The sequence below is a fragment of the Salvelinus alpinus genome, chromosome 10, assembly GCF_045679555.1.
Source record: "Salvelinus alpinus chromosome 10, SLU_Salpinus.1, whole genome shotgun sequence".
Taxonomy (NCBI): domain Eukaryota; kingdom Metazoa; phylum Chordata; class Actinopteri; order Salmoniformes; family Salmonidae; genus Salvelinus; species Salvelinus alpinus.
The window spans coordinates 20,490,461-20,508,498 of NC_092095.1; the positions used below are offsets into that span (position 1 = coordinate 20,490,461).

An 18,038-nucleotide genomic window follows, 5' to 3' on the forward strand; every position below is an offset into this window, starting at 1 on the left:
TCTGCTACTCTCTGCTGCTCTCTCTGCTACTCTCTCTCTGCTACTCTCTCTCTCTGCTACTCTCTCTCTGCTACTCTGTCTCTGCTACTCTCTCTCTCTGCTACTCTCTCTCTGCTACTATCTGCTGCTCTCTCTGCTACTCTCTCTCTGCTACTCTCTCTCTGCTACTACCTGCTACCCTCTGCTACCCTCTGCTACTCTCTCTGCTACTCTCTCTGCTACTCTCTCTCTCTGCTACTCTCTCTCTGCTACTATCTGCTGCTCTCTCTGCTACTCTCTCTCTGCTACTCTCTCTCTGCTACTACCTGCTACCCTCTGCTACCCTCTGCTACTCTCTCTCTGCTACTCTCTCTCTCTGCTACTCTCTCTCTAATACTCTCTGCTACTCTCTCTGCTACTCTCTCTCTGCTGCTCTCTCCCTGCTACTCTCTGCTACTCTCTCTGCTACTCTCTCTGCTGCTCTCTCTGCTACTATCTGCTATTCTCTCTGCTACTCTCTCTCTGCTACTCTCTCTCTGCTACTCTCTCTGCTACACTCTCTGCTACTCTCTCTCTGCTACTCTTTCTGCTACTATCTCTGCTACTCTCTCTCTGCTACTCTCTCTCTGCTACTCTCTCTCTGCTACTCTCTCTCTGCTACTGTCTCTCTGCTACTCTCTCTGCTACTCTCTCTCTGCTACTCTCTCTCTAATACTGTCTCTCTGCTACTCTCTCTGCTACTCTCTCTGCTACTCTCTCTGCTACTCTCTCTCTAATACTGTCTATCTGCTACTCTCTCTCTGCTACTCTTTCTGCTACTCTCTCTGCTACTCTCTCTCTGCTACTCTCTCTCTGCTACTCTCTCTCTAATACTCTCTGCTACTCTCTCTCTGCTACTCTCTCTCTGCTACTCTCTCTCTGCTACTCTCTCTCTAATACTCTCTGCTACTCTCTCTCTGCTACTCTCTCTGCTACTCTCTCTCTGCTACTCTCTCTGCTACTCTCTCTCTGCTACTCTCTCTCTGCTACTCTCTCTCTGCTACTCTCTCTGCTACTCTCTCTCTGCTACTCTTTCTGCTACTATCTCTGCTACTCTCTCTCTGCTACTCTCTCTCTGCTACTCTCTCTCTGCTACTCTCTCTCTGCTACTGTCTCTCTGCTACTCTCTCTGCTACTCTCTCTCTGCTACTCTCTCTCTAATACTGTCTCTCTGCTACTCTCTCTGCTACTCTCTCTGCTACTCTCTCTGCTACTCTCTCTCTAATACTGTCTATCTGCTACTCTCTCTCTGCTACTCTTTCTGCTACTCTCTCTGCTACTCTCTCTCTGCTACTCTCTCTCTGCTACTCTCTCTCTGCTACTCTCTGCTACTCTCTCTCTGCTACTCTCTCTCTGCTACTCTCTCTCTGCTACTCTCTCTCTAATACTCTCTGCTACTCTCTCTCTGCTACTCTCTCTGCTACTCTCTCTCTGCTACTCTCTCTGCTACTCTCTCTCTGCTACTCTCTCTCTGCTACTCTCTCTCTGCTACTCTCTCTGCTACTCTCTCTCTGCTACTCTCTCTCTGCTACTCTCTCTCTAATACTCTCTGCTACTCTCTCTCTGCTACTCTCTCTCTGCTACTCTCTCTCTAATACTCTCTGCTACTCTCTCTCTGCTACTCTCTCTCTGCTACTCTCTCTCTAATACTATCTGCTACTCTCTCTCTGCTACTCTCTCTCTGCTACTCTCTCTCTAATACTCTCTGCTACTCTCTCTCTGCTGCTCTCCCTGCTACTCTCTGCTACTCTCTCTCTGCTACTCTCTCTCTGCTACTCTCTCTCTGCTACTCTCTCTCTAATACTCTCTTCTACTCTCTCTCTGCTACTCTCTCTCTGCTACTCTCTCTCTAATACTCTCTGCTACTCTCTCTTTGCTACTCTCTCTCTGCTACTCTCTCTCTGCTACTCTCTCTCTATTACTCTCTGCTACTCTATCTCTGCTACTCTCTCTCTGCTACTCTCTCTCTGCTACTCTCTGCTACTCTCTCTCTGCTACTTTTTCTCTGCTACTATTTCTCTGCTGCTCTCCCTGCTACTCTCTGCTACTCTCTCTCTGCTACTCTCTCTCTGCTACTCTCTCTCTGCTACTATCTCTCTGCTGCTCTCCCTGCTACTCTCTGCTAATCTCTCTCTGCTACTCTCTCCCTGCTACTCTCTGCTACTCTCTCTCTGCTACTCTCTCTCTGCTACTATCTCTCTGCTGCTCTCCCTGCTACTCTCTGCTACTCTCTCTCTGCTACTCTCTCCCTGCTACTCTCTGCTACTCTCTCTCTGCTACTCTCTGCTACTCTCTCTCTGTTGCTCTCTATAATGAGATGAATGCCAGCACAGCACTGCTCACTTATCTCTGTTCACAGACCTGACGCACACACACACACACACACACACACACACACACACACACACACACACACACACACACACACACACACACACACACACACACACACACACACACACACACACACACACACACACACACTGGTAGTGGAAGCTGGCACCACAGAGGCTTCTACACCAGCATCATTCTAGCTCTCAATCGATTGGTTGATCAACACCATGAGGTCATCCGCTCTTCCCCAGGGGCTGATGGGACGGCTCGTCTAGGCCTGCTTTCTCACAGAGGGATGTGTGTGTGTGTGTGTGTGTGTGTGTGTGTGTGTGTGTGTGTGTGTGTGTGTGTGTGTGTGCGTGTGTGTGTGCGTGCGTGCGTGTGTGCGCGCGCACGCGCGTGTGTGTGTGTGTGAGCCCTCTTGTTTCTCCAATTCCAGACTCACTCCTCTATTCCACTTGACTGAATTAATTGTCATCCCCCTTTCCTCTCCTCTTTCTCTCTCTCCACCATCTGTTGGTTTCCTCTCTTCCCTCTCTTTCCTCTCTTCCTCTCTCTTCCTCTCTCTTCCCCCTCTTCTCTCTCTTCCTCTCTTCCTCTCTTCCCTCTCTTCCTCTTTTCCTCTCTTCTTTCTCTTCCTCTCTTCCTCTCTTCCCTCTCTTCCTCTTTTCCTCTCTTCCCTCTCTTCCTCTCTCCCCTCTCTTCCTCTCTTCCTCTCTTTCCTCTTCCTCTCTTCCTCTCTTCTCTCTCTTTCCTCTCTTCCTCTCTTCTCTCTCTTCCCTCTCTTCCTCTCATCCTCTCTTCTCTCTCTTCCCTCTGTTCCTCTTTTCCTCTCTTCTCTCTCTTCCCTCTCTTCCCTCTCTTCCCTCTCTTCTCTCTCTTCCCTCTCTTCCTCTCTTCCCTCTCTTCCTCTCCTCCCTCTCTTCCCTCTCTTCCCTCTCTTCTCTCTCTTCCCTCTCTTCCCTCTCTCTGGATCCACTGGGTCCGTTGCAGGTCAATGAAACCAGACCACATGACCTCGACTGATCAATGAAACCACCTCTATGTCAGCTAGCTACTACATAATGATGTTTACAGATCCATTAACCAGCCACAGTGTTTATAAAGGCTGGTTATAACACTCTGTCAGCTAGCTACTACATAATGATGTTTACAGATCCATTAACCAGCCACAGTGTTTATAAAGGCTGGTTATAACACTCTGTCAGCTAGCTACTACATAATGATGTTTACAGATCCATTAACCAGCCACAGTGTTTATAAAGGCTGGTTATAACACTCTGTCAGCTAGCTACTACATAATGATGTTTACAGATCCATTAACCAGCCACAGTGTTTATAAAGGCTGGTTATAACACTCTGTCAGCTAGCTACTACATAATGATGTTTACAGATCAATTAACTAGCCACAGTGTTTATAAAGGCTGGTTATAACACTCTGTCAGCTAGCTACTACATAATGATGTTTACAGATCCATTAACCAGCCACAGTGTTTATAAAGGCTGGTTATAACACTCTGCCAGCTAGCTACTACATAATGATGTTTACAGATCCATTAACCAGCCACAGTGTTTATAAAGGCTGGTTATAACACTCTGTCAGCTAGCTACTACATAATGATGTTTACAGATCCATTAACCAGCCACAGTGTTTATAAAGGCTGGTTATAACACTCTGTCAGCTAGCTACTACATAATGATGTTTACAGATCCATTAACCAGCCACAGTGTTTATAAAGGCTGGTTATAACACTCTGTCAGCTAGCTACTACATTATGATGTTTACTGATCCATTAACCAGCCACAGTGTAAATAAAGGCTGGTTATAACACTGAAGAACATCACAAAGCTAGTTTATAACATGCTTATAAGCAGACCTGGAAAAACCATAGTCTAGGGCCCAGAGTTTTTCCTGGTGAGGTCAGGCAGAAGAATACCTCCTGGCTATAAACAAGTCATCTGGATCTTTGAAGATATGTGATGTGTGTTCAGTAAGTTGAAAGGGAAGAGCATAATATCCAAGACACATGACTTCAGGATACATAACAGCTAGTCATTCAATAAGAGCATGGAAGAAGGCCTAGCAGCCATAAATACAGTTTAAGGTCGACGTCTGTGCCCCTGCAGAAATTAAAATTAGCATAATAAAAACATTCCCATAAAAACCTGTCAATTTAAGCTAGAGATGTTTTTTTGGGGCGGGGGGCGCATCTCAATCCCCCAAAATCCTCCGCACGGCGATGTCGCACTTCAGCATCTGAGGTGAAAGGTCACAGAGCTAGAGAGCTGTGTTTGTCAGACCATGAGACATTCTGAAAATCGGTCTTCTCACAAAAATCAGTTTGGGCTACACACTAATATGACCCCTCTATGGAAGAAGACCCTTCTGTCTGTAGTGTCTATTAGACACTACACTTCTGTCTGTAGTGTCTATTAGACACTACACTTCTGTCTGTAGTGTCTATTAGACACTACACTTCTGTCTGTAGTGTCTACTAGACACTACACTTCTGTCTGTAGTGTCTAATAGACACTACACTTCTGTCTGTAGTGTCTGAATTAGACACTACACTTCTGTCTGTAGTGTCTATTAGACACTACGCTTCTGTCTGTAGTGTCTATTAGACACTACACTTCTGTCTGTAGTGTCTATTAGACACTACACTTCTGTCTGTAGTGTCTATTAGACACTACACTTCTGTCTGTAGTGTCTATTAGACACTACCCTTCTGTCTGTAGTGTCTATTAGACACTACCCTTCTGTCTGTAGTGTCTATTAGACACTACACTTCTGTCTGTAGTGTCTATTAGACACTACACTTCTGTCTGTAGTGTCTAATAGACACTACACTTCTGTCTGTAGTGTCTAATAGACACTACACTTCTGTCTGTAGTGTCCTAACAGTTTCGGCTACAAAGGTTGTGTGGATGTTATGCTCCTGGATGCCCACAGGCCTCACAAGACCCTTTACCAGATGAACGTTTTTTTTTACGTATATATGAAAGTATACATTATAGGGAGACAAAACTTTGTGGACTAATGCAAATCTACGGGAAATAGTACACTTTCTGTCACAGCAACAAAACAAAAAAAATTCAGGAAGCCCAATCGATTGTGAGATAAGGCACGGATCTGGGACATTATGAGGGTTTTTAGTTTTAATATGTCCTCTGGACTTCCGTAGTTCTGTCTCTTTCCTTAAATAAACTCATCCACAAAAACGTTTCCAACACACACTTGTTTACTCTTTCCCACAAACCCCCTCTTCGTATCTTGTTTACTTTTTCTCAGCAGTAGTAGTCAACAGTGTGTTTCCTACAAATGTCAGCAGAGTTTTGCAATTCTCTAGAGATTTAAAAAAATCTATATATATAAAAAATAAATGTAACCTTTCTTTAACTAGGCAAGTCAGTTAAGAAGACATTCATATTTAGAATGCCGGCCTACCCTGGCCAAAACCTACCCAGGACGACGCTGGGCCAATTAAGCGCCGCCCTACGGAACTCCCAATCATGGCCGGATGTGATACAGCCTGGATTCGAACCAGGTACTGTGCCACCCGAGAGCCCACTAGAGTAAAGATATACATGTCAAAATGAACTGTGGTATCCGGCTAGCAACAGTAACTAAGGTTCAGGGTTGAGTACCGGGTGGTATCCGGCTAGTAACAGTAACTAAGGTTCAGGGTTGAGTACCGGGTGGTATCCGGCTAGTAACAGTATCTAAGGTTCAGGGTTGAGTACCGGGTGGTAGTCGGCTAGTAACAGTATCTAAGGTTCAGGGTTGAGTACCGGGTGGTATCCGGCTAGTAACCGTATCTAAGGTTCAGGGTTGAGTACCGGGTGGTAGACGGCTAGTAACAGTAACTAAGGTTCAGGGTTGAGTACCGGGTGGTAGTCAGCTAGTAACAGTATCTAAGGTTCAGGGTTGAGTACCGGGTGGTAGACGGCTAGTAACAGTAACTAAGGTTCAGGGTTGAGTACCGGGTGGTATCTAAGGTTCAGGGTTGAGTACCGGGTGGTATCTAAGGTTCAGAGTTGAGTACCGGGTGGTATCTAAGGTTCAGGGTTGAGTACCGGGTGGTATCTAAGGTTCAGGCTTGAGTACCGGGTGGTATCTAAGGTTCAGGGTTGAGTATCGGGTGGTATCTAAGGTTCAGGGTTGAGTACCGGGTGGTATCTAAGGTTCAGGATTGAGTACCGGGTGGTATCTAAGGTTCAGGGTTGAGTACCGGGTGGTAGTCAGCTAGTAACAGTAACTAAGGTTCAGGGTTGAGTACCGGGTGGTAGTCGGCTAGTAACAGTAACCAAGGTTCAGGGTTGAGTACCGGGTGGTAGTCAGCTAGTAACAGTATCTAAGGTTCAGGATTGAGTACCGGGTGGTAGTCAGCTAGTAACAGTAACTAAGGTTCAGGGTTGAGTACCGGGTGGTAGTTGGCTAGTAACACTATCTAAGGTTCAGGGTTGAGTACCGGGTGGTAGTTGGCTAGTAACACTATCTAAGGTTCAGGGTTGAGTACCGGGTGGTAGTCGGCTAGTAACAGTATCTAAGGTTCAGGGTTGAGTACCGGGTGGTAGTCGGCTAGTAACAGTATCTAAGGTTCAGGGTTGAGTACCGGGTGGTAGTCGGCTAGTAACAGTATCTAAGGTTCAGGTTGAGTACCGGGTGGTAGTCGGCTAGTAACAGTATCTATGGTTCAGGGTTGAGTACCAGGTGGTAGTCGGCTAGTAACAGTATCTAAGGTTCAGGGTTGAGTACCGGGTGGTAGTCGGATAGTAACAGTATCTAAGGTTCAGGGTTGAGTACCGGGTGGTAGTCGGCTAGTAACAGTATCTAAGGTTCAGGGTAGAGTACCGGGTGGTAGTCGGCTAGTAACAGTATCTAAGGTTCAGGGTTGAGTACCGGGTGGTAGTCGGCTAGTAACAGTATCTAAGGTTCAGGGTTGAGTACCGGGTGGTAGTCAGCTAGTAACAGTATCTAAGGTTCAGGGTTGAGTACCGGGTGGTATCCGGCTAGTAACAGTATCTAAGGTTCTGGGTTGAGTACCGGGTGGTAGTCAGCTAGTAACAGTATCTAAGGTTCAGGGTTGAGTACCGGGTGGTATCCGGCTAGTAACAGTATCTAAGGTTCAGGGTAGAGTACCGGGTGGTAGTTGGCTAGTAACAGTATCTAAGGTTCAGGGTTGAGTACCGGGTGGTATCCGGCTAGTAACAGTATCTAAGGTTCAGGGTTGAGTACCGGGTGGTAGTCGGCTAGTAACAGTAACTAAGGTTCAGGGTAGAGTACCGGGTGGTAGTTGGCTAGTAACAGTATCTAAGGTTCAGGGTTGAGTACCGGGTGGTATCCGGCTAGTAACAGTATTTAAGGTTCAGGGTTGAGTACCGGGTGGTATCCGGCTAGTAACAGTATCTAAGGTTCAGGTTGAGTACCGGGTGGTAGTCGGCTAGTAACACTATCTAAGGTTCAGGGTTGAGTACCGGGTGGTAGTCGGCTAGTAACAGTAACTAAGGTTCAGGATGAGTACCGGGTGGTAGACGGCTAGTAACAGTATCTAAGGTTCAGGGTTGAGCACAGGGTGGTAGTCGGTTAGCAACAGTATCTAAGGTTCAGAGTTGAGTACCGGGTGGTAGACGGCTAGTAACAGTAACTAAGGTTCAGGATGAGTACCGGGTGGTAGACGGCTAGTAACAGTAACTAAGGTTCAGGTTGAGTACCGGGTGGTAGTCGGTTAGTAACAGTATCTAAGGTTCAGGGTTGAGTACCGGGTAGTAGTCGGCTAGTAACAGTGACTAAGGTTCAGGGTTGAGTACCGGGTGTAGTCGGTTAGTAACAGTATCTAAGGTTCAGGGTTGAGTACCGGGTAGTAGTCGGCTAGTAACAGTGACTAAGGTTCAGTTATGAGTACCGGGTGGTATCCGGCTAGTAACAGTATTTAAGGTTCAGGCTTGAGTACCGGGTGGTAGTCGGCTAGTAACAGTATCTAAGGTTCAGGGTTGAGTACCGGGTGGTAGTCGGCTAGTAACAGTAACTAAGGTTCAGGGTAGAGTACCGGGTGGTAGTTGGCTAGTAACAGTATCTAAGGTTCAGGGTTGAGTACCGGGTGGTTACCGGCTAGTAACAGTATCTAAGGTTCAGGATGAGTACCTGGTGGTAGTTGGCTAGTAACAGTATCTAAGGTTCAGGGTTGAGTACCGGGTGGTAGTTGGCTAGTAACAGTATCTAAGGTTCAGGGTTGAGTACCGGGTGGTAGACGGCTAGTAACAGTATCTAAGGTTCAGGGTTGAGTACCGGGTGGTAGTCAGCTAGTAACAGTATCTAAGGTTCAGGTTGAGTACCGGGTGGTAGATGGCTAGTAACACTATCTAAGGTTCAGGGTTGAGTACCGGGTGGTAGTCGGCTAGTAACAGTATCTAAGGTTCAGGATTGAGTACCGGGTGGTAGACGGCTAGTAACAGTATCTAAGGTTCAGGGTTGAGTACCGGGTGGTAGTCGGCTAGTAACAGTATCTAAGGTTCAGGTTTGAGTACCGGGTGGTAGATGGCTAGTAACAGTATCTAAGGTTCAGGGCAGGGTACTAGGCGGTGGCTAGCTCATGTTTACTGTTTAACAGTCGGATGGCCTGGAGATAGAATCTGTTTTTCATTCCCTCTACCCCAGCTTTGATGCACCTGCACTGTCACTTCCTGCTAGATTGTAGCAGGGTGAACAGGAAACAAATTGAGCACGTGATGCAAATTGCAAATACGCGTGATTTCAGTTCCGGGTGTCTGAGATGACTGAAAAGATGACTGTGAAAGATTTGTCTGTGGAGTACAACATTTTACTAACATTGAACTAGGTTTGTGATGACAACTTTATGCTGCACATATTTGCTAAACCGCCAAAACAGTAATCAGTCTTCTGAGGGTAACACATTTGGATCCATCCTAAAAGGCATCCTATTCCCTATATAGTGCACTACTCTAGACCAGAGCCCTATGGCACACTATTCCCTATATAGTGCACTACTTTAGACCAGAGCCTATAGGGGGCTATAGGGAAGTGGCACCCACTATGAAAATCAGTTCACCCGATCCCCCCTGGATGCCTGATCAGAACAATGCTGGGTGCTTGGCGGTGCGTGTCCATCGTCACGGTATGTCTTTATTACACACTGTACAGGCTGACCTGCTCTGGGAGCATCTGAGATATGGACAGAGAGTAGAGATCACAGAGAGCCTGCACACACACACGCACGCACGCACACACGCACGCACACACACACACACACACACACACACACACTGAAGGCGGATCATAAATGTCCAGGACAAGCAGCAATAAACTGGTGGCGTCACACAAAACTGGCAGGTGTCTTCACTGACATTTTCAACCTCTCCCTGGCCGAGTCAGTAATACCAACATGTTTAAAGCAGACCACCATAGTCCCTGTGCCCAAGAACACCAAGGTAACCTGTCTAAATGACTACCGACCCGTAGTGCTCACGTCTGTAGCCAGGAAGTGCTTTGAAAGGCTGGTCATGGCTCACATCTACACCATCATCCCAGAAACCCTAGACCCACTCCAATTTGCATACCGCCCCAACAGATCCACAGATGATACAAATCTCTATTGCACTCCACACTGCCCTTTCACACCTGGACAAGAGGAACACCTATGTGAGAATGCTATTCATTGACTACAGCTCAGCGTTCAACACCATAGTGCCCTCAAAGCTTATCACTTAAGTAAGGACCCTGGGACTAAACACCTCCCTCTGCAACTGGATCCTGGACTTCCTGACGGGCCGCCCCCAGGTGGTGAGGGTAGGTAACAACACATCCACCACGCTGATCCTCAACACAGGGGCCCCTCAGGGTGCGTGCTAAGTCCCTAGTCCACATCACCAACAAACTAACATTGTCCAAACAAACCAAGACAGTTGTGAAGAGGGCACGACAAAACCCATTCCCCCTCGGGAGACTGAAAAGATTTGTCATGGGTCCTCAGATCCTCAAAAGGTTCTACAGCTGCACCATCGAGAGCATCCTAACTGGTTGCATCACTGCCTGGTACAGCAACTGCTCAGCCTCTGACCGCAAGGCACTACAGAGAGTAGTGCGTACGGCCCAGTACATCACTGGGGCCAAGCTTCCTGCCATCCAAGACCTCTATACCAGGCGGTGTCAGAGGAAGGCTCTAAAAATTGTCAAAGACTCCAGCAACCCTAGTCATAGACTGTTCTCTCTGCTACTGCACGGCAAGCGGAACCGGAGCGCCAAGTCTAGGTCCAAGAGGCTTCTAAACAGCTTCTACCCCCCCAAGCCATACGACTCCTGAACATCTAATCAAATGGCTACCCCGTCTATTTGCATTGCCCCCCCCCCCCTTTTACACCGCTGCTACTCTCTGCTGTTATCATCTATGCATAGTCACTTTAAAACTTCTTGAGAATACAGGGGGTGCTGTTTTCGCATTAGCATAAATGGCTCAACAGATTAAACTGCCTCTTCTTTAATTATTGCTCTTACTATATGCATATAAATAATACCGTTGGAAAGAAAACAATCTCCAGTTTCTAAAACCGTTTCAATTTTGTCTCTGAGTGATTCAGAAGTCATTTCACAGCACTTTCCATGACCAAGAACATAAAATCAAGATGTTTTGTGCTGGCTTCAAAGCTCTGCCTATATATGGTCATGCCTCCTATGACCCGAAACACAACTCACTGGCCTTCCTCTGGGTGTCTAGAGGACGTCAGAGGAAAAATTTCTTGTCTATCTGGGACTGACGTGAAATGAGAGCAAAATCTTTGGCATGACCGACAACTTCCGGTTCTCGATTGGATGGAATTAGAGCTACGTTTTTCTTGTGTTGTGCGGCCATTATTATCTCCGTGTCGAAGTTTGTTTGATACATGTGACCAGATCATCGTAATGTATGTTTTTTCAATATAGTTTAATCAGATTATTTGAATTTTTTAGGGAGTTTTGCGGTGTTCAGTTGTTAGATTTTAGTATCGTTTGAGAAATACGTGCCACTCCACCGGTACCTGTGCTAAATGGAGTGGGAAAAGAACGACTCTGAACGCAACCAACAACTCATCTTGACAATGGACACTTTGATCAACATTCTGATGAAAGAGCAGCCATAGTAAGACCCAATTTACGATGTTATATCATATCTGTTGTGCATGTGATCTTGCCGTGGGCGCCCAGCCGAATCTGCCTGGTATAGCTATGCTAATTTAGCGCTACATTTTGTTTTCGTTATAAAACATTTTATAAATCTGAAATATTGTTTGGATTCACCAGATGTTGGGCTTTCAATATCTGTACGCTGTGTATTTTTCTGAAATGTTTTAAAATGAGTAATTAGTTATATGACGTTGGTCTCTGTAATTATTCTGGCTGGGTCGGCACCTTTTCAGAATGCAGCTGCAATGTAGAACTGTGATTTATACCTGAAAAATGCACATTTTCAAAAAAAAACTATGCAATACCATAAATATGTTATCAGACTGTCATCTTATGAATTTGTTTCTTGGTTAGTGGCTATATATATTTTTATTTAGTCGAATTAGTGATAGCTACTGACGCAGGGAAAAACTGTTGGGAGTGAAAAAATCCTCTCCTTTGCTAACGTGGTTAGCTAATAGATTTACATATTGTGTCTTCCCTGTAAAACATTTAAAAAATCTGAAATGGTGGCTTTATTCACAAGACCTGTATCTTTCATCTGGTGTCTTGGACTTGTGATTTAATGATATTTAGATGCTACAAGTTACTTGTGACGCTATGCTAGCTATGCTAATCAGTGTGTGGGGGGTGGGGGGTGCTCCCGGATCCGGGATTGATACTCGTGAAAGGTTAATAACTCTACCTACATGTACATACTACCTCAACTAACCAGTGCCGCTGCACATTGACTCTGTACCGTAACACCCTGTATATAGCCTCCACATTGACTCTGTACCGTAACACCCTGTATATAGTCTCCACATTGACTCTGTACCGTAACACCCTGTATATAGCCTCCACATTGACTCTGTACCGTAACACCCTGTATATAGCCTCCACATTGACTCTGTACCGTAACACCCTGTATATAGTCTCCACATTGACTCTGTACCGTAACACCCTGTATATAGCCTCCACATTGACTCTGTACCGTAACACCCTGTATATAGTCTCCACATTGACTCTGTACCGTAACACCCTGTATATAGCCTCCACATTGACTCTGTACCGTAACACCCTGTATATAGCCTCCACATTGACTCTGTACCGTAACACCCTGTATATAGTCTCCACATTGACTCTGTACCGTAACACCCTGTATATAGCCTCCACATTGACTCTGTACCGTAACACCCTGTATATAGTCTCCACATTGACTCTGTACCGTAACACCCTGTATATAGCCTCCACATTGACTCTGTACCGTAACACCCTGTATATAGCCTCCACATTGACTCTGTACCGTAACACCCTGTATATAGTCTCCACATTGACTCTGTACCGTAACACCCTGTATATAGTCTCCACATTGACTCTGTACCGTAACACCCTGTATATAGCCTCCACACTGACTCTGTACCGTAACACCCTGTATATAGTCTCCACATTGACTCTGTACCGTAATACCCTGTATATAGTCTCCACACTGACTCTGTACCGTAACACCCTGTATATAGTCTCACTATTGTTATTTTACTGCTGCTCATTAATAACTTGTTACTTTTTATTTTTTTATTCTTGTTCTTATTTTTTATTTTTTTTTAAACTGCATTGTTGGTTAAGGGCTCGTAAGTAAGTGACTAATACAATTCCATTTGATTTGATTTGAAAAGCAGCGATGATGATGAATCAACTTTAGGGTCCACTGTCTCTTGTCACACTTCAATCACAACTGAGCTGAACCATCCAACTGGAGATCCATAGTGTAATGCTCCACAGAAAGAGCCAGGAGTTACGCAGTAACACTCCGCTAGCTGGTTGTACAGCCATACCAGTCATACCAGGCACACAGGGAATGTAGGAAGGGCCTTTGATCTTGCAGATTTGAATGCCGTATACTAGTTTGTGAATTTACAGGTGTAACACACATTCCATCATACACCTATTCTGTCTCTCACTCTGTCTCTCTCATACATACACACACACACACACACACCTCACCAACCTACCTGGAAGCTGCTATTTCCACCTTCGTCCTGGAGATGGCCCCTGCCCTCCGCGCCCCCTCCACGGCCCGGTCCACCTTCTCTTTGGTTTTGGGGTTCTTTAGCGGGATCAACTGCTTCCTTATTCCACGCACCAGCACGTTATTCTTGTACTTCCCTTCTTCCTTGTTCCCCTCGGGGAAGGTGGTGCAGCCGTAACCGTGGCGCTTGTTGTTCAGCCACTCCCCCTCGTACTTCATCCCGTTGGAACGTTCGCTGACGCCGAACCCGTTGCGCTTGTCGTTCTTCCACTCCCCCGTGTATGTCTCGGTGGTGGTGGCGTCCACGTGATCCTCCAATAGCAGGTCCTCTTCCGGCAGCTCTCCGTCGCCCAGGGAGATGGTGGAGTTGGCGTCCGCGTCGGAGGAGCTGATGCGGCTCATAGCGGCGTCGCTGCGTGCCGAACTCCTCTTGCTGGAGATGGACGACTTCGATTCGGACTTGTGTAGCCGACGGAGGCTCCCAAACAGCGACCCGCGGCGGAACAGACCCTTCTTCTTCCCGGTGACCACCTCGCTGTCCGAGTGGAAGTTGAGGACGAACCCGCCGCGGCCGCCGGTGGGCGTGTCACCCGAGAGATCCTGGAGCACGGTGCCATTGCTCTGCTCGGAGCGTAGGGACGCTAGAGAGGTACGGAGCGGAGAGCGGATCACCGTTGCCATGCCGTAGGGAACACTCTGGCGCACACCATAACCGTGCCGCATCCCGCCCATCCACTGGCCCTGGTATGTACCTGGAGGAGAGAGGACAGTAGAGATGGGGGTGAAAAGATTGATTGACTGATTGATTGGTTGATTGGTTGGTGGGTGGGTTGATCGATTGGTTGGTTGGTCGGTTGATTGAATGATCTTAACACTATTGACTAAAAGCCACAATATAAGGCACAGAGAGAAACTGGCCCAACGCTCTCAATTAGCATACTAATGTCCTGCAACAACATCAAGCTCATTAGACATTGATTAGATGGGAAGGTAACCCACCTGGTATCCTAGATATCATTACTTACTGAGACATTGATTAGCTGGGAAGGTAACCCACCTGGTATCCTGGATATCATTACTTACTGAGGCATTGATTAGATGGGAAGGTAACCCACCTGGTATCCTAGATATCATTACTTACTGAGACATTGATTAGATTGGAAGGTAACCCACCTGGTATCCTTGATATCATTACTTACTGAGACATTGATTAGATGGGAAGGAAACCCACCTGGTGTCCTAGATATCATTACATACTGAGACATTGATTAGATGGGAAGGTAACCCACCTGGTATCCTGGATATCATTACATACTGAGACATTGATTAGACGGAAAGGAAACCCTACATCATTATAGTTCAGACAGAACAATGGGAATCTGCAGAAACATAATGCATCTCAAATAGCACACTATCCCCTACATAGTTCCCTATTTTTAACAGAGCTCTATGTGCGGTGGTCAAAAAGTAGTACACTAAATAGGGAATAGGGTGCCATTTGGGGCAGCGGCCATACATTGCCTCAGTCTATCAGACTTAGCAGGGCTCCTGACTGATCAAATGAACAGCTCCAACAAATGGTCAGTTTAAAACTTGTTATGGCTGCAGGGGGCGTATTGAAAAACTGGAAAATATGTGCCCATTTTCAAACGGCCTCTTACTAAATTTTTGCTCGTACAATATGCATATTATTATTACTATTGGATAGAAAACAGTCTCTAGTTTCTAAAACCGTTTGAAATATTTCTCTAAGTGGAACAGAACTCTTTTTACAGCCCATTTCCTATCCGGAAGTGAGATTTCCAAAATCGATGTCTCTCTTCAAGAGCTTGTCTATAAAAGGGCATGTCACTTAAGACTGTAGAAACACGTCATACGCCTTCCCCTGGGTGTCATGCGGAAGTGAGAGCAGAAATGACTTGATTATCTCGTCCTGGGATTGAACACAACCTCTTGGAGTGAGTGTTGCGCACTTAATTTTTTTTTCTGGGCGCGAAGTAGGACCTGGACTCGGCTCCTGGAAAACCCTCGTTAAAGGTGAATATGATCTCCGGCTTCGATTTTATTTGATACATGTCACAATATCATCCTAAAGTATGTTTTTTCAATATAGTTTAATTATATTATTGAAATTTATTCTGGACTTTAGACGTGATGCGACGCAAGAATTTTGTCAAGACGGAGAGGTTAGCTCCGCACGGCCAGTGTGCTTGCTAATTCAAGAGGGAAATCGTTCGTTATGGATCCAAAGAAAGACGGTTCTGAACAAAGGACCCCTTGGAGAACATTCTGATGGAAGATCAACAAAGATAAGGACCCAATTTGGGATGCTTTTTCATATATCTGTCGAACTGTGCTATTGCTACCGTTTGACTAGAATCAATGCTGCTGTGTGCTAGCTATTGTAGTAAGCTAATATAACGATATATTGTGTTTTCGCTGTAAAACACTTCAAAAATCTGAAATATTGGCTCTATTCACAAGATCTTTGTCTTTCATTAGCTATCCACCATATATTTTTCTGAAATGTTTTATGATGTGTAATTAGTAGTTGACGTTGGTGTCTGTATTTTCTCTGGCTACTCCCGTGCGATTTCTGACTGTAGCTATGATGGTAGCAGTAATGTAAAACTGATTTATAGCTAAAATATGCACATTTTTTGAACAAAACATAGATTTATTGTGTAACATGTTATAGGACTGTCATCTGAGGTAGTTTTTTCAAAGTTATTTAGGTTGGTTCTAGGTTAGTTAGGTTGGCTTGTGCATGCTACTTGCATCCTACTTGTGCTGTGAAAAATGTCTGTCCTCTTTTTTATTTGGTGGTGAGCTAACATAAATATATGTGGTGTTTTCTCTGTAAAACATTTAAAAAATCGGACATGTTGGCTGGATTGACAAGATGTGTATCTTTCAAATGCTGTATTGGACTTGTTAATGTGTGAAAGTTAAATATTTAAAAAAAATAGATTTGGAATTTCGCGCCCTGCACTTGAGCTGGATGTTGTCATAGGTGTACCGGCGTCGGGCTGCAGCCATAACAGGTTTAACTGCCACCCCTACACTCTAACCACTAGTCTACCTGCCGCCCCTACACTCTAACCACTAGTCTACCTGCCACCCCTACACCACTAGGCTACCTGCCGCCTCTACACTCTAACCACTAGTCTACCTGCCACCCCTACACTCTAACCACTAGGCTACCTGCCACCCCTACACTCTAACCACTAGTCTACCTGCCACCCCTACACTCTAACCACTAGGCTACCTGCCGCCCCTACACTCTAACCACTAGTCTACCTGCCACCCCTACACTCTAACCACTAGGCTACCTGCCGCCCCTACACTCTAACCACTAGTCTACCTGCCACCCCTACACTCTAACCACTAGTCTACCTGCCACCCCTACACTCTAACCACTAGGCTACCTGCCGCCCCTACACTCTAACCACTAGGCTACCTGCCGCCTCTACACTCTAACCACTAGGCTACCTGCCGCCTCTACACTCAAACCACTAGGCTACCTGGCGCCTCTACACTCTAACCACTAGGCTACCTGCCACCACTACACTCTAACCACTAGGCTACCTGGCACCTCTACACTCTAACCACTAGACTACCTGCCACCTCTACACTCTAACCACTAGACTACCTGCCGCCCCTACACTCTAACCACTAGGCTACCTGCCGCCTCTACACTCTAACCACTAGGCTACCTGCCGCCCCTACACTCTAACCACTAAGCTACCTGCCGCCCCTACACTCTAACCACTAGGCTACCTGCCACCTCTACACTCTAGCCGCTAGGCTACCTGCCACCTCTACACTCTAACCACTAGGCTACCTGCCGCTTCTACACTCTAACCACTAGGCTAGTGGTTTAACTGACCCATCAGGGTGGTAGATACTGCTAGGACTTCAACTGACCCATCAGGGTGGTAGATACTGCTAGGAATTCAACTGACCCATCAGGGTGGTAGATACTGCTAGGACTTCAACTGACCCATCAGGGTGGTAGATACTGCTAGGACTTCAAATTACCCATCAGGGTGGTAGATACTGCTAGGACTTCAACTGACCCATCAGGGTGGTAGATACTGCTAGGACTTCAACTGACCCATCAGGGTGGTAGATACTGCTAGGACTACAAATTACCCATCAGGGTGGTAGATACTGCTAGGACATCAACTGACCCATCAGGGTGGTAGATACTGCTAGGACTTCAACTGACCCATCAGGGTGGTAGATACTGCTAGGACTTCAACTGACCCATCAGGGTGGTAGATACTGCTAGGACTTCAACTGACCCATCAGGGTGGTAGATACTGCTAGGACTTCAACTGACCCTTCAGGGTGGTAGATACTGCTAGGACTTCAACTGACCCATCAGGGTGGTAGATACTGCTAGGACTTCAACTGACCCATCAGGGTGGTAGATACTGCTAGGACTTCAACTGACCCCTCAGGGTGGTAGATACTGCTAGGACTTCAACTGACCCA

General features: G+C 46.2%; 2 protein-coding genes across 3 annotated transcripts in view; one reads left to right on the plus strand and one right to left on the minus strand.

Annotated features, from left to right (window-relative positions):
* Nucleotides 1-18,038, plus strand: part of sgk3 (serum/glucocorticoid regulated kinase family member 3) — a 1,016,194-nt gene that overhangs the window by 687,716 nt on the left and 310,440 nt on the right. The window lies entirely within an intron of this gene.
* The window catches only part of LOC139531710 (junctophilin-1-like), a 115,001-nt gene that overhangs the window by 93,056 nt on the left and 3,907 nt on the right, over nucleotides 1-18,038 (minus strand). Inside the window, exon 3 of the mRNA XM_071328417.1 lies at nucleotides 13,522-14,290. Within this exon, the coding sequence (XP_071184518.1) occupies nucleotides 13,522-14,290 (769 nt within the window). The remainder of the gene's footprint in view (nucleotides 1-13,521; nucleotides 14,291-18,038) is intronic.